Source organism: Heliangelus exortis, chromosome 1 (assembly GCF_036169615.1).
Source record: "Heliangelus exortis chromosome 1, bHelExo1.hap1, whole genome shotgun sequence".
Classification (NCBI taxonomy): Eukaryota; Metazoa; Chordata; class Aves; order Apodiformes; family Trochilidae; genus Heliangelus; species Heliangelus exortis.
The window spans coordinates 150,503,159-150,527,190 of record NC_092422.1 but is presented as its reverse complement, the minus strand read 5'-3'; the positions used below and the strand labels follow the sequence as shown (position 1 = coordinate 150,527,190).

Below are 24,032 nucleotides of genomic sequence, written 5' to 3'. Positions count from 1 at the left end.
TGCAAGGGTGAATAAACAAGTATTGAGAGTTTAAATAGGTCATTGGATTTTGTTAGTGAAAATTTAATTGAAATATTTATTTCTGCCCTAGTTATTTGAGGTTTAACTGATAAATGTCATAATTTATGCAATTCCTGATTGCTTTGGCTGGAAATGAAATCATCATTACCAAAAGTACAAGGAATTTTGTCCTTCCTACCTCTATAATATTTCAAGTTACAGGGCTTAGGAAGGCTGTCCTTGATTAAGAGAAGCTATACTAATTAAATTTACAGCCAAAATATCTACATGTGACCTAGTGAAGATGAGCTGGCATGTTCCAAACAAAGCTATGTTCTTACTGCTTGCACTGGAAGCATTTCTAATTAAAGGAGCATTTAGGTTCTCACAAATGTGTGCCAGTTTCAGGCCTATTTTACAATTGAATGTTTTTAATGAGCAATAACTGAGTTATGGGTTTGATCACTATAATTGCCCTACATGATTTATCAGTGAAAATTTTCATGTAATTTCATTACACCATCCTTTATATAGTACTTGTGGTGTAATATTCCTCTAATTACCTGAATGGTAAGTACAAAGAGGAACAACAGCCAGAGCCAGAACAAACCCCCACACACTAGCATCACAGAACTCCATTCTTTGTCTGTATTTATTAATTCTACTCAGTATCTTCCACACGTGTTTCTGGATTCATACCATTTCTACAGGCCAGTAAAAGCCCTGCCTCTCAGATTTGGGGCTGCATTCCCCAATACTGGTAACAGTATAATCACCTTTATGCTGGTACAATTTTCTTTTTTTAGTGTTCTTCTACTTCTGGCTGGGTTATTCAATTATTTTATAACTGGAAATCCAATTGTTGGAATTTAGTAGTTTTATGAGGAAAAAAATTAATAGATACCACACTTTCAGTTGCTTTACTTCATTTTCATGGTAACTTTATTGAACCCTGAATTACACCAGAGTTCAAAACATCCAAGGAAGGAAAAATCTTAATGGAGTTTTGTGACCCCTGGATAAACGTGACCAAGTAACAGACTGCAGCTGTGGGGAAGCTGTTAGGTGTTTAACCTGGGCCTGGAGAAACAAAAGCAGAAAGATAGTCCTGTGTATGCCTGTATGCCCATATGACCTATATGGCTCTCTGTATGGCCAGAGACCTGGCCATAGCCAGGGCCAGGCACCTTTTTGCCAGAGGAAATGGTGATGTCAAACAGCAGTGTCTCACGAGGATGCAGGATGCACCACAGTCTTTATACAGATCAGGCCCTCTGAGGAGCTGTTTCATGGGGCTGCTCCAGAGAGTTTAAGTTCACCTTGTTTGTCAAGTGCAGAGCATTACAAGAACTTGGCTGGTTGCATGTTTAGGTTACTTTTCCACTGTCAAGTGAAAATATGATTAGTCTCCATGATTATGAGGCTTTATGTGTCCACTTCCTTAACTGTAGATGTGAATTTCAAGCTCTGGTGTTGAAAAGCTCTACACAAAATAAGTGTAGAGAAATAACATCCTGAACACCACCTTTGTCATCTCCAGAAGGGAACATTTCAGGTCCACATTCTCATTGTATTTCTACTGAATCAATGGGAAGCACAGGTATAAATCGCTTTAGAAATTAAAATAGTTTCTATCTATGTATCAGGTTGCCTGAAAGAACAGCTTATTCTCTTTGACACCTTGGTGAAAGAAATGACCCAGGCAAAGAAGTGGGACTGAACAATGGAGTTTACCCATAGCTCATTATCTGGTTAGAAACTAGGCTGGGTAAATCACTAAGCCGAAGGCTTAGGAGTCTATTCTGAAAATTGTATTCCTAAGAACAGCCTTAGGCTACTTAACTACATTGTACCCTACTTCAGAGTAGGATGTGCCTGTTGTGCTGGGCCCCGTTGATTTATTGCAGTTGGTTTAGATGAGCAGCAGTTCAAGGTCATCAGTCATGTTGTTACTGATGTTATCAGCAAGGTAAACTATTTCAGCCTCAGCTGCTCAGTCATTTTCAGAAAAATATTTCTACATGACCTCTAAACTATGTTCTTGGGTATCTGCTTGATGTTTTTTTTACACCTGACTTCAGTAACAGGTGACTGCTGCACTTGCTTTGTATCTGAAAGCAAGTAGGCAGGGACAGGATTAATTAAGACAAAACTGCTCTCTCACCTTCAGAGAATCAATTATAAGCCCCTTTTTTGCCTTTCCACTTTGGGAGAAGAGAGCACTGACCTCTTATATAGGAGAAGCATCCGAGCCTCCCTCCTGGCGGACACCTAACCCAGTCTGCCAGGTAATGCCATCAGATAAGGCATTGCAATGGATATAATAAGATAAACCTAAATAAAATTTTATGTAATGGGATACATTTTCAGAATTCAAAAGCAATTGAAGCATTTCCCCCCTATCAGTCCTGAAATTTGTTTTAGAAATTTCAATACCAGCTTATGTTCCCTTATTCAGAGGCTATTTTGGAAGCTACTTTTGAACCTTGGAAGGTCATGTCATAGCCAAATAACACAGTAGAGGATATGGCCCTTGCTTTATAATCCTCTAATTTTATTCGAAGTCATGCACACTTTGGAAAGTTCTGCTCTACTGGATATGTGTCCTGTCCTTGCTAATACCTTCATTTACATGTTTTTCACTCTAAAAGGTGAAATAAAGCCTTCTCTTAGAATGGATTGGGATGAAAAGGTCATCTAGTCCAACCCCTCTTCAGTGGGCAGGGACATCTTCAACTTGGTGAGGTTGCTCAGAGGCCCATCCAACCTGACCCCAAGTGTTCCTATAATTTTTCTGGGCAACTGTGCCAGTGTTTCACTGCCCTCATTGTAGGAAATTTCCTCTCAATATCTAGTCTAAAACTATCCTCTTTCAGTTTGAAACCATTCCCCCTTGTCTTTTCATTACAGGTCTTGCTAAATGATTGTCCCCATCTTTCATATATTCCCCTTTCTAGTACTGGAAGGCTACTATAAAGTCTTTCCTCAGCCTTCTCTTATCCAGGTTGAACAACCCCAATTCTCTCAGCCTGTCTTCACAAGAGAGGTGCTCCAGCCCTCTTGTCATCTTTGTGGCTTTCCTCTGGACTTACTTCAAGAGGTCCCTGTCCTTCTTGTGTTGGGGTCCCCAGAACTGGGGGGGTGGGGGCAGAATCACCTCCCTTGACCATTGCTTCTTTTGATGCAGCCCAAGATAGAGTTGGCCTTCTGGGCTGTGAGCACACATTGCCAGCTCATGTCCAGCTTTTCAGCTACCAGTACCCCCAGATCCTTTTCTGCAGGTCTCCCAACCTGTATGTGTGCTTGTGGGATACCAGGGACTGCCCTGACTCAGGGGGAGGACCATGCACTTGGCCCTGTTGAACTGCATGAAATTCCCACAGGCCCACTGCTCAAGCTTGTCCAGGTCCCTCTGGATGGCTTCCTGTCCCTCAGGAGTGTCATCCTGTCATAGTAATGTGATTCAGTACTTATTACTGTGCTCTGAGCTTGAAACCTGTGTCTCTGAACAACAAATGCATGATGCTGTATTGTGTTATATGAGGTCCTAAGAAAGAATCTCTATTTAGGCTGTGCAAACCCATGTGCATGTATGGAATTTCTGTTTACATAAACCTAAAGCCACCAAGAGTTTCTGTGTTTTTATTTCTAAATATGGTTTCACTGATTTTTAAGTACTCCAGGGTCGAATCCTACCAAACTTGCTGAGCTTTAACCTTGCTTTTATCGAGGCCATATTTCACCTCATAATTATCCAGCACTTCCAGAAGCCTGCATGAGAATTAAAGATGTTCAGCAGTGCTGAAAGCGAAGCTGACACTTCTAATAGTTTGCAGGTTCTTTTCTGATCCATATTTAAGAACAGTGTAATTACTTTCCTGTTCCAAATGTGATTTAACCAGCTTCTTAGCACATTTTTAGTTCTGGAGCTCCAAGATGTTAATTTGTAGCATCAATCTTAATAAAATGCTGGCAGAGGGACTTCATGACATACCAAACCCACAAGTAAACTCTTTGTTTTTATTTGTTTGTAGGCTAGCAGCGGTAGTTCAGAACTGCAAGAAATTATGAGAAGACGACAAGAAAAAATCAGTGCAGCTGCCACAGATTCAGGTGTGGAGTCCTTTGATGAAGGAAGCAGCCACTAAATGTGTTATTTCTTTAATTCCATTGTCCATAGCATTATACTATCCAGCTTTGCTTTAGAAAGCAGTGAAGGGGAATGTCTTACTTTATTGTAAATGTAACTAGCCAGCATAAAGGAAATTTACAGTAGTCTCCACAGAAGCAACTGCTGTTGGCTTCTCATCATTAAAAATGAACAGATGAGAAATTCAATGGAGGTTCCTAACAGGTAAAAATATTGGCACATGATTCACTTACACCCGAAGATGAGTCTTGACTTTATGGAATTAACACAGCAAATAAACTGGAACACATCTTTTCTTTGTGATTCATATGAGGGAAGCTGAACCAGCAATAAAAAAGCATTTGAACCCTTCAGTAATAATAAGATTCTGAATCCCATCTCTTGCTGTAGTGTGCAGTTATGTATTTTTTGGCTCAATCTTTCTTGTCATGCATTCAGCTGCAGGATGTTTACTTAAGTTGTTGATGCCAGCAGTCAGAGAGGAAATGTTTAGAGAATGAACAGCAGCCCAGCATAGACTGAATCTTTCTTGCATCACTCTCGAGATGTTTTATTACTAATGATGCTGTTTATAGCAAAATAATCCTCTGTACATTGATTTTATCAGTACTTCACTCGTGACGAACTATAATATTGCACAAGAAAGAGTATCTAAAGAATAGCAACACAACTCAGTTCAAAGAGATGATCAGATCTGTAGGTAGCCATGAAACAACTTGCAGTACGTTATTTTATTTTTAATATACTTGCATTTTTTGGTTTGTAACTTAACCTGTCAGAAGAACAGTGTATAATCTAGACTCTTCTGTGTTGATCCCAGATAGCAGTTCTCCCTTATGTAAAAAGCTGTTGCTCCTTTATAAATGTAAGCTTTTGGAAAAGTGGGTTTTTGGAGGCAAATGAAGGAAAGAAAGAAACATCCCTTCCAGCAAATATTATTTTTGAAGATGCAATGATTTTTGTCACAAAATGTTCTGTCATTTCACATGGTTGTGTGATTTTATATATAATATATGTATTATATATAATATATAATATCACTTAAATTTAGACAAATTTAATCATCTAGTTTGTTTCATAGTGCCTTTGTCACATGAATCAGCTTAAAGTCTGCAATAAACAGTATTTCTTGTCTGTTAAGTAGTCGTATCTTTGTGTCTACAAAGATGGTATGAAATACGAAAGTGTTCTTGATTTTTGCCATTAGTTTGCTCTTCCTCTGTGTACAAGAGAAAAGAAGAATCCTATTCATTTTTCATAAAAGGAAAGTTAAAATCTTAATAAAGGTGTTTAGTGCCATTTATTGTAAATGTCCCTATAAATATTTCTTCTGTGTGTTGGTTGTGTGTCTCTATTTTTACTTATGATATATATTCTTTATGCCTGTGAAAGGTATAGGTTCTACACCCGTTGTTTAAATGTAGCCTTTTTAGGAAAGGGGTCAAGAAGTGACAGATTCCAAACTCCAACTGCCAGGGTAATCACTAAGAAATGGACCCTTGTCTTACCCACTGAAAGAAATGATGATTCTTGATCACTTTCTCCAATAGGAAATAGTTGAACCAGCACACCTGCATGATGGCTGCATTCATTCAATTTACCTGCATAGCTTTAGAAGGGGAAATTGTCTCATTGCCTGTCCTATCATTAAAGGTCAGTCTCAGACCTCCAAAGGCTTGATGTATTCTCTGATTCACATTTAAAATTTCCTCTTCCCCACCCTCTCTGGGAAGCCTCTGTGTCTAATCTGTATCTAATTTACAGCAGGGTGCCCTGAACTGGATACTGAATGATGAAGGAAATCAAGGAAGATCTGAAGCTACTCTTGCATAGATGATTCTATGTAGTGACATAGAAGCTTCTACTTGTAAGGACAGGAGTATGAAACTTTTAAACAGGGCTTTGAAACTCGTATTTTAAAATTAGAGTAACTGTCCTTTCTGATAGAAAGTATATTAATGCCATAAGAGGCACTGTGGTGCTTCTCTGCACCTCTATTCCCCTGTTATTTGCCAAAATACAAAGCCAATAGTCTTATGGTTTGTTTTTGACTGGAAGGAAGCATCAGCTCTGAGACTCTTCAGACTTTGTGGAGTTTGGCATGTGGAGATTTTCGAGGAAGCACCCAGGTTTCCATGCTGAGAGAGAAGAGGTGGCTTCACAACTTTTTTGGTTTTGCTTTTGGTTAAGGTTTTGGTTTCTTTGCAGCTGTCAAATTGTATAGAAAGAATTAGACAATTCTGATCGTGGTAAGTGTGCTCAGTGGCATCTCTGAAGACACTTAGAAGAAAAGGGAACCCCTTTCCATATTTTTAAGGAGAATAATCTGGGGCTTGGGGGGCTTGGTTGGCTTCTGCGTTTTTCCACAGTTTTAAAATTAAGTACTAATGACTTAACAACCCAATACAACTTAGGTTGTAGTTTATCTCTTATCTTTGCTGAACTAGACTTGATTTCTTTGTTGCACTACATAAAATCTGAATGGCATGGAGGCATATATTTACCTTTTCACTGGGATTTCCTTGATTGTTTAAAGCATTGCTGGGAGCTTCAGCCTGTTAGCAGTTACAAGAAATCGAAAGATCTCATTTGGGTCTCCTCAAAAGGAAAAGAAAATGTTTTCTTCAAACTTTCCAGCATCTTGAATGAAAACAGTGTAAAAATACTGCATTTCACTCAAATTATTTTCTCTAGGATTTTTTTTACACATATTTGAGAAAGATGTGATACTTGAGAAGTGTCTTTGAAAAGGAAACAAACTGGTTTGTTTGTTGTTGTGTTTTTTAATATATATATAAAATGCATCTAATTATGGAAAACAGAGTTGTGTTTAATAACATAGGAATCGCTATACTATTTTGTTGCCACCAAGCCTGCCTTTTAACTGGGTGGAGAGAGAGTTTTAGCAGTGTACTTCCACTCATCAGTTTTATGCTTTCTGAGCACGAAAGCATCATCAAGGAAATTCTTCCCACTCCTTGTCTGCTTGTTCCCTTGGGGCACCATGGGGAGAGAAACCACTGTGAAACCTCACATTTAACTTGTAAAGAACACTTCTGAACAATGTTGATGCATGGAAGAGTTTACTTACCACCTAGCTATTCAGGTGTTGAATAGTGCTTTGCTCAGAGAAACTGTGATCTGTGGGGGTTTGTTTTTGTGGTTTTTTTTAATGCCTATTTCTATTGCTCCAAAGCACTGTGCTGTATAAAAGTTGATGGTTTTGGAGGGGGGCTGGAAAAAAGGGCAGGCTCCCAGGTTGCTGGTGTGTGCAGAAATGATTGGTTTATGAAGTAGATAAACAAAATGATGACAATACTCCGAAATGTGCAGAGCTCCTAGTGACTTGAAGTGTATTTTTTGTGTTAGTGAAACTCTGAAAGTGTCCCTGAAACTGATTTGCTGGACAGGAACATCCATACTTTGCTAATTTTACTAATGGGAACAAAAAGAAGCCCATGACTATAATGTAGATTAAGTGTTTCTAATTCAGAAATCTGTAATTAGCAGATTTATTTTTTTTAATTAATTTTTATTGTGAAAAGTGAAAGAATTTTGAGTTTTTATGTTTTTAGAACATATGAAGAAGCGAGGCATAGCTTGAATACCAGACCCTTGTTCAAACAGGAATCTCTACATGTATCTCCATAGAGGCTGCATCTCATGCATAAGGGCAACATGATGAATAGGACCCATAGTTCTAGCCAAGCTACCATTTCATAGAAACTGATTGTTTTCTGTGATGTTTTTCCTCAGTTGTGAAGTCTGTGTAGCGTCTAAAACATGAAACAAGCAGCACTGGCTAAGGATTGAGTCTGATACATTAAGAGTATGGTTATGTATGGAAGTGTAAACAGGGGGAAATTTGTAAGGGTTCTATGTTTAAGTATTTCACAAACATAATGAACTTTTACTGCTGCTATGTTAAGTCTCAGCTAGTAAGTAAGTGCCTATGCCACTGCCTTTGGCTCTTCAGTATTTGCAGTTTCTCAGGTTATGTGCATAGGTTGCAACTTTGGCCTTTTCCTACTTCCTCAGCATCCAGACCAAAACCAGAATCTGGATCTTGGTCTATGCCTCTACTTGATAATATTTGTAGGTTAAGAGAAGATGAAAGAAAATGTGGAAGACTTCCCACATGCTGCTTTGCCACTACTGCTGCTAGGCACAGGAAAGCTCAAAATAGCTGTTGCCTGCCTGAATGATACCAGTTTTGCACAAACCCTTAAAAAAGTTGTAAGTGGGAGTGTAAGTGTTGTAACTCTATAGTTAAGGAACTGAATGAGGAGGGAGGGAAGGGCCATTTTTGGTGCAGAAGATTATGATGTTGAGTATTTCGCAAGGTGCAACTTTTCTCTCCTTTAGTGCAGGGGAAAAAACCAAAGAAACAAAAAAAAACCCCACACAAAACCAAACAACAAAACATGTAAAGTTAAGTAAAGCACAAGTAAGGCTTCTCAACCTGTTCTTAATCCTTGTGTGAGGGTGGAAGGAAACATTTGATTCCTTCCTTGGATTCTGAAGCTCCAAGTATGTTAGGGTTCACTGCACAGGGCATGCTAAGAGAAACAGCAGCTTCACAGATGGCCTTGGCTCTTTTAAAACATGTCCATAGGCAACATGCACAGCATGAAGAAACAAGAAGAAAACCTGCCCTGGTTTTGACTAATGGTCACCCACTGTGTAGAGCTGCTTTTACATGCATCTGGGTCAGTAGATGCTGTAAGAGAAGCAGATCAATAGCAGATCTGCTGGTGTCAGCAGAGCTATAGGCATGAAACCCAGAATTAAAAAAGAATACTACATAACCTGAAGCTACAGACAGCTTTACGGCTTCAGTGACTTGAGAGTTTCGTTTTGACAAACGCTGAAAACCATATCAATATGCACCATGAATCCAAAACATTGTTTGTTCAGACTTGCCTTCAAGGAGCGTGATGATGTAAAACCAAAAATATGACATGTTGGTAAGGTTAAAAGCTCTGCTTGTGTCTTCTGAACCAGTGTCTTCCATACCCTTTTATTACTTTATTTATGTCTTGAACTCTGGGCAAGGTGGTTTCCACTGCCATCCCAACATACCCAGTTATGCCATTTTGCATACTGTTTGGGGTAGGAAAAGATTTTTCTGAAGGAATTTTCATTGTAATTGATTTTGGGATTAAATACCTACTATAGGAAAATTATACAACTGTTACTGTGCAAACAGAATAATCTTTTGACATGCATTCAAAAACTGTCACGTAAATTCAGCTAGTATGTGATTTTGGCACCTTTGCAGCAGTCTTGTACATTGTCATGTTCAGCCAAGTCTCTTACAGCCAGCTCACACTGTGATATTTTTGTATGCACATGAATGGCTTCAAAGCAACCAACCTGCTTACCCTGGTTTGTGACAGAGAGTAAAGGTAACCTTGATGGGCAATGGCCAGCAGGAGGGAGGCAGCAGTAGATGAGAAAGTAAGAACACAGTTGTGAGGGTTCCCATCCTCCCCATCCCCTCTAGTTCTCTAGAAGGATGTGACCATATTTGCTGAGTAAACATATAATGAAACCGTAAAATACATATGTATTTTTTAAAAAAGCCAAACATGAAGGCAAGGTCTGAATGGCTCATTCAGAATTCTGTCTCCTGTTAGGCCAGATGAATCTTTGCTGTTCCTTCTGAAATGACAAGTCCTCCAGCTGAGGCTCATTGGTGAAAGAAGAGAGTGACATGTACTACCAAAGACTTTCTTGTTAGCAATCTGCTCCCTGAAGACAGAGCTCTCTGCCCTTTTGCATCCATCTCTCAGCATCTTTAGAGACACAGCATCTCTGCTTTAGCACTGGGCTCAGTGGAAACAGTATTAGACACATAGAAATAGAAAGGCGGGGTGGACAACTGATATCATACTCATTTAACAATTAGAGGTCGAGTCCTATTTCCTCAGTACCCTTCACAAAGACCTGTTTTATTTGAGGAATATGTTAAGTCTATGCATTTTGTATAATATCGATGGGATAGTTTGAGGGAAATTCTCCAGTGTAACCAATACGGTGACGAGTCATAGAATCATAGAATTGGCTGGGTTGGAAGGGACCTCAGAGATCATCAAGTCCAACCCTTGATCCACTACTGCTACAGTTCCCAGACCATGGCACCGAGTGCCACATCCAGTCTCTTTTTAAATATCTCCAGGGATGGAGAATCCACCACTTCCCTGGGCAGCCCATTCCAATGTCTGATCACCCTCTCTGTAAAGAAATTCTTTCTAATATCCAACCTAAACCTCCCCTGGCACAACTTGAGCCCATGACCTCTTGTCTTGAAATAGCTACTAAAGGAATATATACCTATTTTCCAGCTAGTGGGGTAACTCTGGAAGAGAAAAACACAAGTATCATCTGAGGGAGGTTATCAGGCTTCTGAAAGCAGTTTAGCTACTGAACTACACCCTGGTACCCTGGCAGGCAGTGGCATGAATAAAAAGCACATGCTGGTGTGTTTGCTCTTTTGCTGATAGTGACTTCTTCACAGGTAAGCAATCCAGTGTGTTTACTTTCAGTTCAAGTTTGTTTTGTTTACATTGAGTACCATTGCTGCTACTTCCAAAGAGGTGACACAAAGCAACAGGTTACAAAAAATGCCATCAACATCCATCCTGACAGCATCCATGTCACAATACACAATGATGTACCGGAATTGTACAAAGACAAAAAAAAATATTAATATATATATATAAGCTAATTATTCTGACTAGAACTGAAACTGACAACAAAAAAGAAAAGAGCCCCCTCCCAGGTCCTGACCCCGAAGTCCCTGCAGGAATCCATACCGACGCTTTGGCAGCCTTGTATCAATAAAGTGATTGATAACCAGCCCTTCACATGCCAAAACCTTGATTTTGTAACATCGTGAATTCCTGGCTTAGACAAGTAGTTACATCTGTTAAAGCACATTTTTTTTTTCTTTCTTCCCCACCCCCCACCCTCCCCCTTCATATTTTTTATACAGGGTTAATACTTATTAAAAATAATAAACAAATGAGGGGCATAGGCACCAGAGACTGCTCAGACAGTTAAATGCTATAGTAATGGAGAGTAAGATATCCCAGCTTGAAAACTCAGCTGCACTTTGATTAGATTTATCTGAAACAAAAACTTGATCAGCGATGTCACTGAAAAGGTTGGTAGAAAGAGCAATCCCTCTGCTTAATTAGTAGTAGCACAGTCAAGAACCAAAACCACCCCATTTCTCAGTGTCGGCTGCCTGCTTCGGCATCAGGCTTCATGGTTTGGATTTCTGCTTGTCAGTCCATTCCTTGGATCTCGTGCTCCCCATCCCCCCCGCCCCAGAACCCACATACAACAGTGCTGTAGGAAACAGTCAAATCCATTTACCCACCCTCCCTCCCCCTTTTCACAATCTCCAGATTTCTTCATGTATGTTCATGCCTCGCTATTCACTAATGAGGTATTATTAGATACTAACAATGCCTGCTCTCCTATAGACGTTAGCACAGACCAGTGACACATGAAGAAAGCTCTTCAGTCAACCAATAAAAAAAATATTGCACTTACTTTAACCTTAAGACCAACCTGCACAGAACAGAAATTAATTTTTAAAAAAATTAACCAAGAGCACCCAGCAAAAAACCCAACACTCTGGAGCAATCTGTTTTTATGCACATATAGTGTCTTTTCCTTCACGGTGTTTAGTTGAATTTTGGTCCAGTATTTTAAAAAAATGTCCAGAAATTAAACAGTTCAAAAGACACTGCAGGCTCCTTAAGGCTTTGTCTCCCCAGTGCTTCAGAAATTTAAAAGTTTCTTTCATTGTCTATTTGCTGTGGAGCAGCTGTCTCTCCTGGCAAACCAACTGGCTGTTCCAACCATCAAAAGAAAAAAAAAATCAGAAGCAAGGGAAGATGGGTGTGCTTCATGGTCTCACCTGGAACCAGACAAACAGAATGCTTTAGAAATATAAAAAAAAGGAAATAAATACAGTCCTTGGCATTTATTTTTACCAGGCCTCCATAGAGGCTGGCGCTGCAGCTCAATTATACAAACAGCTCACCTCTGGGAAACAGATTAGACAGTAAACTACGAGGACATTAGGAAAAAAAGGGAGGTAAATCAAGGTTCATTTTATGGGCAGGGAAATTATTTATACAGAGGTTACTAAGGCTGCTTGGGCAGCACCACACCACAGACACCCAGCAGGGATGGCTGGTGCCAGTGCCCACAGCCCAGCTCTCCACCAGCTATTTGAGAAGCCACTTTGTGTTGAAAAAGTCTGCAGCTTCCTGCTTCAGCCAAAAGCAAATACTGAGGTTATGGCTGGGTTATTACTGCCACTAAAGTACATCAGCTTGAACAGCAGCAATGTACATCCTCACAGCTTATCCCCACCAGCAAACCACTGGCCAGGGACAACATGTGATTTAAATGGACTTGAAGTGAGAGGGTTCACTCGCCATATGAACATCAGCTCAGAAGGAGATGAAGCCCAGAAAACCCCAGGCCCCCAGAAAAGCTCCTGGAGCAAACACCCATGACACCAAGAAGCCAGGACACGAGACTATGGCATGGCACACGTGTCTGACTTGACTTACCACCTATGACTCTGAACTAGGACTTGCTGACGTTCTCATATATGACATCACTGATACAGAACTGCTGCTTCTTCTTTTGCCACATCAATTGCACACACTGGTGAATAAAAATGTATTGTTCCTGGAAGAAAAGACCAAATTAATGGGTCTTCTTTTTGCACCTTGGAGAGAATGACAAAACCCAAACAGTGAAAGGATTCACAGTAGCAGCCTGAACATCTTCATCTCTCCTTCCTCAGCCTATGCATCATAATCTATCATTGATAATCTGAAAGATGACAGAATGTGAACAGAACAGAAGAGAACATTTCATTTGGATCTTACCTGAGGTGGGTCTACTTTATATTGCCTCAAAATTTATTATTCCCAGAAAGTTACATAAGTGCTTGATGTGTAACAAATTGCATGCAAGCCACACATGCAACTGAAGTATTTTAATGAGTTTCATGTTCCTTAGTGCTTGACTGCTTCTTCAGCTTGACAATGAAAAGACAAAACCTGATTTTGTTCACAGAGTAGTTAATTATTTGGGGAGTTAACAGTCCATCTGCAAATATCACTGTAAGCAGGTCAGGTCAGTCAAATATTCTATTAAATTTGTGTACAGGTTTTGTGCAACAAGACTGTGGTTATCTTTGGTTTTGGTTATGGACTGGCTTTTCTAAGCATAATCATCATACAGATGACCACTGTAATTCAACTGAAAAGTTGAACATCATCAACTATGCCTCATCAAAAAAGAAAGAAGGAAAACCCCAATGAACCCTACACTAATCTGTAAGTTCACTATGCACAAGGATCAAGCAGATCTCAAGCAAAAACAACTCTCCCAAGGCAGAATTTCATGCTCCAAAGCCCTAGTCTGGATTTCAGTCCATGTCTCCAGTAGTCTGTTGATGTCAGAAGATAGCAATATGAGTTTGAAGTCTGCACTTCCTCACGCCCACCAGTTTGAATTGACTGGTTTCAGTGCAGGGTGTTCTTCAAGCTAACCCCCTTTTTGTGATTGTGCTCTTTGTTTGGGTTTTTTAAATGCTCAGCAAGACAATGCTTCCAGACAAATTTCCAGTGCACAAGGCAACATGAACCCAGGTGAGCTGTGCCTGGTTTCAGGTTTTGCAAAGAAAGCCTCACTCAGTGGCCTCAGCACCTGAGCATCAGTGCCAGCAAGTGACCTCTGTGGCCAGGTTTGGTCACTGCCTGGAGTCACAGGAGCTCAGCGACTGTCAAAGCCCAGCTCAACATAAGTCCCAGGCAGGAAAGGATTTTGCACACAGAAAAAAATAGATTAAAAAAATTACATCACCTCTGGAGTGGTAACGCTGGTGGAAATAAACCATCAGGATTTGTTTCTCTCATGTTTGTGCAAGGAGCTGCCTTTAGATTAATTTACTGAATTGTGATGAAAAGTGGTAGCTTGATAGGAATGATCCAGAATGGTCTGAGAATAAAGAACTCTTTTCATTTCTAGATGCTACTTCTTGTCACTGCAGGTTTTCCATCTCCTCTCCTCTCCCTGCTAAATCTTTGCTTTTCTTTGGGTTGAACAATCCTTGGCAATAGATTATCTGCCAGACACAGACTCTAAATGATGGTGGCATTTCTGGCTATATGGAGTTTGCCAGCTCATATACTGTATCTGACCAGTAATTAGTACAACAGACGTGAAATCTTCCCCTCATTAGTAGAGGAGCTGGGAAGGTTTCAGATGCATCAAAGCTTCTACTTTGGAAAAATGAGTTTGTGATATATTTTTTTCCATTATATATTCTGGCAGTACGACTATTCTCCTGACATTTGCCTTAAAAGATAGAAGAAATAGACATCCAGTAGGTACCTGGGAAGGGAGAGGGGCAAGGAGGGTGTCTGGCAGATTCAGTTCTTTTTCTGTTTTGCTTGTTATTTGTGTTAAACTGAGTTTCTGTGCTTGGCCAGATGATAGACTCTTGAATAAGTGTGAATGGCTGTCTGATGCTGAGCCATTAATTCCCTGAGCAAGCCCAATTCTTTTCAAAATGGCTTGAAACTTTCATGTTAATGTCTTCTAATGCACTTTTTATATACTGACATCACAGAAGGTAAGAATAACTCATCCTGTCTGGAAAAGAGCAGTAAGACTATACATATATTATCAGACCCACCTATGCAACAGATTAATAATTTACAGTACTACAATGAAGACGAAAACTTAATTGCATCTATTCACAGCTATTTTGTCAATTGTTCAGGGGGAACAAAAATCATTGGACAAGCACAGGCTGCAGAGAGAGATGAAACAGATCCAATGATACATTCACAACGCTGAAGTGCACTCATCTTACCTCTGTCTGCACCATGGACATCCTGTAGGACCGCATGTCAGACACCAGGCCCAATATATCCACGAACTCGTGATCACGGATGTGCTGTAAGAGCCGATCCAGGGCTATGAACGTTCCTGTCCGTCCCACTCCAGCACTGCAACATACACAGACATGCATCTTGTATCAGGTTTTCTTTTTTTTTTTTTTTTTTCCACAGAATAAAATGAGAGACACAGCAAAAAGCTGCTCTTCTGCAGCTGAGATCAGCAGATGTAGCTAACACAAGGTCAGACGGGCTGCTTAATCTGACAGATTTAACCCTGTGCAACCCTTCCATACCTTGCTTAGGCAGAATGTCCAGAATGGATGGCTCTGCAGTTATTTCACCCTCCTATACTCCTCTTTATGCACTCACATGCAGAATTTGTGTGCATAACCTTATCCACATTTAGCTGTCTCCTCTTTCCCCTTTCACAGCTGCCCTCAAAAGAGGCAGCTGGGGCTGAACCTGCAGGATTCAGTTCTGTTCTCTGCCCCCCGAAGTTCTTGGCTTGGTAAGGGCACTTCCCTACTACATTTCATCCTCAAAAGGACAAACCACCCCAAGTTTATGGACCAGGACTTCTGTGTTGGGAACATGAGACAGAAATGGTCATCGACCACCTCAGCTGAAAAATCTTCATCCCTACAAAGGGAAGCTTAATGATGAGAAAAAAGACACACAGCTTTTATATGGAGATTCTACTGTGCATATAAATCTTTGCATTTTGATTTTGCATGTTAACATTTAAGTCTGATTTCATTTTGGGTGTGGTTTAGAGGTTTTATAGAGTTGTATATCGATTCTCAGCATCATCTCTAAGGATAGAAGTGTATGTTTTCTCAAAAATTTTTTCTGCTCTCTTGTCCTATTTTTCAGAACAGCCTTGAAAATACTTGCAACAGTTCATCTCAACTCGGTTCAACATAACTTTCATGAAGCAGGGTTGCTTTTTTCCTGTGTTTAAAAAATAGTCAATATATTCAATGGGAGGAATACAACAGAGCTTATGATCTACTTATTTGACTGACTCATTAATTGATAAATTCAGAAATAACACATGGAGAAGTTGCAATGTCAGTTCTATGACTTCTTTAACCCTTGAGAACAATTGCTGTAGTAGCTGAAGTATGCATTCTTTCTTCTTCCCTCTCACTAACCTCAAAGCATTGCTGATTATAAACTATGTGGTCCAAGATGAACAGTGTACTTTATGTATACTATCTGAACATCTCTCTCCTCTTATAAGTATCCTAATTAAGAAGAAAATACAGCAGTTGTTACCCAGTTCTCTGACGCTACTATTGCTTCCCAGAACAACTAAGTGGTATGTAAGAGATTTGATTTCATAGCACTACATATACATTTTTTGTTTGTCTTTCTAGCACCTTTCTTTTCCCAGGACAGTGTCCCCTATGAATTTCTCCATTAAGTTACAGGGGAAGGAAGCAGGACTTACTGCTTTCAGAAATGCATTTGTTTTGCATTGCAGTAGAACACTAAGTGCCAAAACTGGAAACAAGCAATGGTATCACTCTATGAGACTTTTCTGGGAAGGAACTTTCAAATGCATGCAAAGTGGAGGCAAGAGAGTGTCAGTGCTGATCGTCACAGCAGCACTAGGAAAGACAATGCTGGAGGGTGCAGACACCTTGAGTGGACACCTAACTGCTGTCCCTGGGGTAGATGATGTAGTGTTGGCTGAAGTTAAATTCCACAGGCCTTGACTCCTTCTGTTTGGAGTGTGTCAGCAAAATATATGCACATTTGTCCACTGCAACTTGTGGACGTTTATGTTTCTGATAAATCTGTTGTCTGTAACTCTTGCATGAGGGACAACAAAATGGTTTGAAGTCAATTGGAAGAATTGCATCAGGAACCAACCTGGTATGATATCACCATTAACATGGTAGCTGCCCCCAGAAAGGCAACTAACTGATCACCTTAACAAAAGGCCAGATGATGCACAGGAAATAAATCTGGAGGTATATAAAACAGCATTTCTCAAACCCAAAAACCTCATGTAACTGTTATCATGGGATACTGGTATAACTACCAGCACAGGTTAGCATGCTTCATGTCCCCTCCTGAATGTACTCAAAGTTGAATGACCAGAGGAGAAGGATCTGCACACACACACACATCTGCAGGGGAGCAGCATGCTGCAGCAGGCTACTGACCAGACAACAGCATCTGTATCATGAAGGTGTGAAAATGAGAAAACAGAGGCAGGCTCTGAGCTGGTGTGAAAAAGGACTGCCTGCTGCACCTCCTGAAGCCATATGGTGGTAACAACCAAAGAGATGATTCTCCTCTAGAAAGAAATGCCTTGGTATCTATGGATGCAAGGCTGAAATCCCTGGTCTGCTGTAGTCAAAGCTGTGGACCAATCTTTTACCCTTTAGACCAAAGAGAACCAGCTAAGAGATAAGCAGAACCCCAAATCTTCCTTTCAACTGTTTTCCAACCTATTAAATAAGTTGCATCTTCAGTTCTCCATTTCTTTGAAGTATTTACCTGCAGTGTATGACCATGGGGCCTTTACTCTTTGCTGAATTCTGCCTGACCATCTGAACAAACTGGAGGATGCTTTCGGCAGCGTTGGTCGTGGGGACACCATGATCTGGCCAGGCAGTGTAGTTAAAATGCATCACATCTTGCACCTCATCAGCCTAGCAGGAGAAGCAGAACAGCAGGATGAATCATAGAATCATAGAATTGGCTGGGTTGGAAGGGACCTCTGAGATCATCAAGTCCAACCCTCGATCCACTACTGCCACGGTTACCAGACCATGGCACTGAGTGCCACATCCAGTCTCTTTTTAAAGATCTCCAGGCACGGAGAATCCACTACTTCCCTGGGCAGCCCATTCCGGTGTTTGATCACCCTCTCCGAAAAGAAATTCTTTCTAATGTCCAACCTAAACCTCCCCTGGCACAACTTGAGACCGTGCCCTCTTGTCTTGCTGAGGGTTGCCTGGGAAAAGGGACCAACCCCCCCCGGCTACACCCTCCTTTCAGGGAGTTGTAGAGAGTGATGAGGTCTCCCCTGAGCCTCCTCTTCTCTAGGCTGAACAGCCCCAGCTCCCTCAGCTTCACCTCATAGGATCTGTGCTCGAGTCCCTTCACCAGCCCAGTTGCCCTCCTTTGGACCTGCTCCAGGACCTCGATATCCTTCCTGAACTGAGGGGCCCAGAACTGGACACAGTACTCGAGGTGTGGCCTCACCAGCGCTGAGTACAGGGGCAGAATCACTTCCTTGGGCCTGCTGGCCACGCTGTTCCTGATACAGGCCAGGATGCCATTGGCCTTCTTGGCCACCTGGGCACACTGCTGGCTCATGTTCAGCTTCCTGTCAATCCAGACTCCCAGGTCCCTTTCTGCCTGGCTGCTCTCAGCCACTCTCTGCCCATCCTGGAGCTCCCCATGGGGTTGTTGTGGCCAAAGTGCAGGACCCGGCACTTGGCCGTGTTGAACCTCATCCCATTGGAATCAGCCCAACTCTCCAGTCTGTCCAGGTCCCTCTGCAGAGCCCTCCTGCCTTCCAGCTGATCCACACTGCCCCCCAGCTTAGTGTCATCTGCAAATTTGCTGATGATGGACTCAATCCCTTCATCTAAATCATCAATAAAGATATTAAACAGAACTGGGCCCAACACTGATCCCTGGGAGACACCACTGGTGACCGGCCGCCAACTGGATGCAGCACCGTTCAGCACCACTCTCTGGGCCCGGCCATCCAGCCAGTTCCTAACCCAGCGCAGATGCCCCTGTCCAAGCTTTTTCAGGAGAATGCTGTGGGAGACGGTGTCAAAGGCCTTGCTGAAGTCCAGATAGACCACATCCACAGCCTTCCCCTCATCCACCAGGTGGGTCACCTGATCATAAAAGGAGATCAGGTTGGTCAGACAGGACCTGCCCTTCCTAAACCCATTTTGTTTGGGTTTTTTTCCACAAAAGTACAGCCTAAGAAAGTAAAGCCAGTCAAAAAAAGTAACAAAGAATCTACATGCTGCTTGATTAAAAAGCAGATGGAGTATAAAAGCCATCATTACCAAAAAGTCATGAACTCTTGTTTCTGAGTTTGGGATTTGTAGTTTTGTTTTCTTTTGTTTTATTTTTTTCCTCCCGCTGGTTCAATTTTACTTGACTTTCAAATCAAGAATTGTATTTTTCAAGTTTAGGCTTTCATCTTTTTTCAGCTCCGTTCCCTCTCCTTTTCTCATTTTGCCACAGATAAAAAACAGTGCTGTTGGCAAGCAATCAATACTGGACTCTTGAGAGTTTTTGAGTTTCAAAGAAAAAAAAAACCAAAAAACAAATGGGAAGAAAAGTCATTACAGGAGCAAGGAAATCTTTAGAAAAATACCATTTTATAAGAAACCCAAACATTTATGATGCTAAGTATTCTAGTGGCTTTATGTGAAATAAGATCCTCAACACATCATGTTTTGTCTTTGAGACTTAAAGGAAGGGAGAGGGCAGTGTCATCAGCAAAACCCATGGCAATCAATACTTTTGGTTCTGCCATCTGGGTCCAGGGTACATCCCCCTACTTCAGTAACCTCTCTCCAGTCACAGGCAACAACAGGTCCTTAGGCAAAGGATTTAAAAATGAGATCAATGCAAAAGACCTCAAAGTAGCTGCCCAAACAGCAAACAGCAGTCTTGTCACTATTTTAAATGGATGCCATCAGTGCAAGACATCATCTTTTATGTGTCTGGACTCCTAGTCTGCACCCTGTGGGCACTTTGTAATGCAGCAGGCATGGCTGGGTAGGACTAAGGTCCTGGACTGATGCTGATGTGACAGTGCCCAGCTTTTTTTATGTCCCCTCCAAATCTCTAGCCTTTCCTTCACAAGCTGGTTCTGGCAACAAGCTGATGCAGGAAACAAAGCTGGAAGAAATGCTTGAAAAATCTGAACAGCTTTGATTTGGAAATCACATGTTCTCAACATGGGTTTGCATACTTTACAGGAATACACAAATACTGCAGAATTGCCATTCTGAAAAAGATTTTCAATTTCTGTGTTGGTTGTTTCAGGTTTTAAATCGCTAATAGAAGGAAGATATACCTGAGATAAAGGAAAGAAGTTTACACATTTGTTGTCACTATTGGTAACACAGGTATGTCCAGAACTCTGATACTACTCTTGCTTCAGTCTTGCTGAGAAATTCAGAAATGACAATTTTAGAGTAAAGTTGTTTGGTTTAGTCATTTGCCTGTGTGGACTGAAGGTAAAGCTATCAATCTTTCTCTTTCTCCTGGGTGCTAGAAATTGACAAAAGTTAAAGAAAAGGCTGGACCAACATTACCCTCTTTCAGCAGGGCCACGAAAAACATTTTACTTACATAGCTAATTCGGAAATTCCTGTAAACCCAGTCTGTGTGCTCCTCCTCAGACAGCATCTCCACTGTGATGTCCCCATATGCAACAGGATCTTCTGTAAAAGGCCAGTAATGATCACATTTCACCTGAAAGGGAAATAAATACTTACATATTTGTAGTTATATAAATATATATAGATGCATATGTAAAAAAGCACAATGAAAAGCATTCTGAATCTCAGTTTTAGAAATGTCTGTAGCACTATTTACTTGATGCTGCAATAAGAGGTAATATATTCTGCAATGACTTTCAGCCTGATCATTTTTATTTGTGCATTTGTGAACATAAAAAATGCATTGTTTTTCTGAAAGGTAGCATTAGTATACCAAAAAATGGAAATACATAGTGCCTTTGTAGATCATTACTGTTCCTAACAGAATAGGTCTAAAAGGAGCAAAACACGAGGAATAAGAATATGCTTATTAAATATATATATATATGTACATATATTCCAAGTATTTCTATTATAATTTCAAAGAAAATGTAAAGCATAATACTTTAATTTTATTACTCTTTAAAGTTAAAATTGCAGAACCACTGAATGGTTGAGGCTGGAGAGGAACTCTGGAGGCCACCTTGTCCAATCCACCTGCTCAAGTATGGCCACTTAGGGCAGGCTGTTCAGGACCAAGCTCAGATAACTTTTAAATATCTCCAAGGATGTAGACTCTACAACCTCAGGGCAACCTGTGCTAGTGGCTCAGTCACCCTCACAGTAAAAAATGTTTCCTGCTCTCAGATGAATCTTTATGTGTTTTAATTTATGCCTGTTGCCTCTTGTCCAGTCACTGGGTAAAACTGAGGGGTCCCTTGTCTCCATTCCCTCCCATCAGGTATTTATCCCCATTCCCTCCCATCAGGTATTTATCCCCAGTGACAAAATACCCTGAGATTTGTCTTTTCCAGGCTGAAGAGTCCCAGCTCTCTCAGCCTCTCCTTATGTGAAAGATGCTCCAGCCCCTTAATCAACCTGAAATGCCTGCCATGATCAGAGAACAATGCAAAGAAATTCAATCACCAGAAAGTAATGATGTTTTCAGAGTAGTTTCTTTTATACTATGTGCAAGATTTTGTTACATACCCTTCTTTTCTCATTACATTGAGTGAGCATAACAATAATTTGAGATTTTTGCTGGAGCACCATCTTCCAAAAATCGTTCCTAGTTTCTGGCAGGGGTCCTTGGGTTGCAATGTATTCCTGGGGTGAATTATAACCCTAAGAAACAAAGAGACAGGTGCTGTTTACCAACATAATTTTGCTTCAGAACACTTTTTTTTTTCTAGCATATGTATTTTTTAACTTGCTGAAGTCTGGCTTTGTATTTTAAAAGGTGATTTCTAATATAAAGAAACTACTTCTTTATTTCTTGTATTTATTTTGAGATCACAATTTTTGCTAGTTTTTTATGGTCCTCCCAAAATGTAAGCAATCTAGAATGAAGGACAGAAGATGAAGCTGTTACTATACAAATCCTTTGCCCAGAGAGCAGAAAAGGCAACATTAAAAAAAAACCAAACAAAGCAAGAATTAGAATCATAAATCAAAGTTCCAGTTCCTTTCAGGTTTCGTAATTTAAAAGAGTGCTAAGTTATAGACATAAAACCAATTACAGATGCTAGCCTGCCCATCCCAAGAAGAACCTGTGGTGATTTTCAGACACTGATGTAAGTGGAAGGTACCAATGAACAGGAGTATATTATGCACGTTTAATTTAAATTAGTACAATACTAATTAGAATTATGCTTAAAATAGTAGAGAACAGTCTGAGTCAATACTCTTAACAGTTTAACATTGCTATGTTCTCTTGAACCTCAGATAAATTCCTTCTCCTGTCTTTATCAACATGCTTTTAGTTGGAAAGACTTCCCCTCTCAAAAAAAAAAAAAAAAAAAAAAAAAAGAGCATTATAAAGCCTGCAATAAAAGATCCCCAGAATGGCCATTTTGGAATCTGCTATAGCCATCTTTGCTGAGACTGTATCATTTGGAAGCTTATTTGATATTCCTAATAAGAGCAAAAGATTCATTCAACACACAGCAGGATCCCATGTAAAGTGGACAATTTCTGTGCTGCCACAGCATGTGGATTGTAAAAATATTTGGGAGCACTTTCCATAAATGGCTTCCTCCAGATTTTTCTAGAAGTCAGCTCAGCCTGAGCTCTTGCAGTACATGGAATTTGCTGTTTGTTTGTCTGCATGGGTTATGTCTGACCTAAGTGTCAAATCTCTATTATCGAAGAGACACAGATCACCACTAGCATTTGTGTTTGGAGGCAAGTGCTCAATGAAGAAGAACTTGTCAAGAAAAGCCAAGCAATAAGATGACATGTCTGTCCCAGTTTCTATGGCCAGCTTTATGCTGTAAGTAGAACTAAAGAGATGTAGACTACAAAAAAGTAGAACTGAGCAATCCCAAAAGGACCACTACATAAAATCCTGTTATCCATAATCCCATGTCACATAAATTCCCTGAGTTGCGAACGATGCTTTTTAATGTTCAAATATTTTTAGTTTCGTGACTCGCTGCAAGCTCAGGGATCTGCAGCTTCAGTGTTTAGGTTCATGCTTTTGACATACAGAAACTAAGCAGAAGCAAGGAGCTCAGCATGGGCAGTGACACAGTGACAAAGAACTGGTTTCACTGACTCATCTGAGGGCTCCTCCCTTTTCCATAACCCTGAGTCAGCTCTCTCCAGCTCAGCCAGGGCCAGCTCTGTCTTCATGGCAAAGCTGAAGAAATGCTCATCTGCTGTGGTCCACAGGTGAAAGGGGTTTTTCTAAATAGGTGCTGTGGTGTCATTCCTCCCCTCCCCACAGAGTGATCCAGTGGGGGCTGCTCTGCCTGACAGAGCTGACACTGAGCCACAGAAAGGAGGGGACAGCAGAGGGGCAAACCTGATGCAGCAGCAGGGATAAGCCTCAGTGACTTGCTCAGACAAGAGTGAAAAGAGCTGGTGAGGTTTTCGGCCCACCCTCAGTGCCAAAATGTTTTACAACAGCTCTGTGTATAGTTTAATTCTCCTAAAAACATCCATTTCCCAGCTAGGCCCTGGGAAATGGATGCTCTCTGCTGGGCAGAGGGAAGAACATAGGGAGCCACAGAAACAAAGAAGACAGCAGAAGTTCTCTCCATGCACCATCTGGGCTGTGTGCATTTCCTCAGTTTTGGTGTCTTGCTTAATTCTTCCACGTGCTGCAGAAATCTAGAAAACTTACTCAGAAGTTTGTATTTTTCCTAGCTTTCCTAAAAAGCCACTGAACCACTTAACACTTCCTCTCTATTTCTTTACTAGTCCCATCTGGGTTTTGCATACATTCACAGCTCACTCAGTAATATTGAATGAGAATACACAAAAAAATCTTCTCCCCCACACACAGGTTTTTTTTTTTTTTACTTTTTGGTGGCTGGCAAAAAGCACAGCTCCTGACAGACAAAATACTGGAAGCTGAAGGAGCTGTTGAGAATGTGACTGAGCTCCCTGAAGATACTGTGCTATTTTCAGGTGACACACTCTAACTGTTGCACAGGACACTGTTCTTTAAACCAT

The 24,032-nt window shown here is 40.7% G+C and overlaps 2 protein-coding genes across 15 annotated transcripts in view; one reads left to right on the top strand and one right to left on the bottom strand.

The window, feature by feature from the left end:
• The window catches only part of EPS8 (EGFR pathway substrate 8, signaling adaptor), a 131,720-nt gene extending 126,271 nt beyond the window's left edge, over positions 1 to 5,449 (top strand). For all 14 annotated transcript variants that reach the window (XM_071732995.1, XM_071733005.1, XM_071732994.1 and 11 more), the window contains one exon: positions 4,035 to 5,449. In XM_071732995.1, the coding sequence (XP_071589096.1) occupies positions 4,035 to 4,148 (114 nt within the window). In that variant the 3' untranslated portion in view covers positions 4,149 to 5,449. The remainder of the gene's footprint in view (positions 1 to 4,034) is intronic.
• A 6,243-nt stretch (positions 5,450 to 11,692) lies between these two features.
• The window catches only part of PTPRO (protein tyrosine phosphatase receptor type O), a 149,148-nt gene continuing 136,808 nt past the window's right edge, over positions 11,693 to 24,032 (bottom strand). The window contains 6 exon segments of the mRNA XM_071732992.1: positions 11,693 to 12,083; positions 12,748 to 12,868; positions 15,069 to 15,204; positions 17,608 to 17,762; positions 20,446 to 20,568; positions 21,564 to 21,698. Of these exon segments, the coding sequence (XP_071589093.1) occupies positions 12,764 to 12,868; positions 15,069 to 15,204; positions 17,608 to 17,762; positions 20,446 to 20,568; positions 21,564 to 21,698 (654 nt within the window). The 3' untranslated portion in view covers positions 11,693 to 12,083; positions 12,748 to 12,763.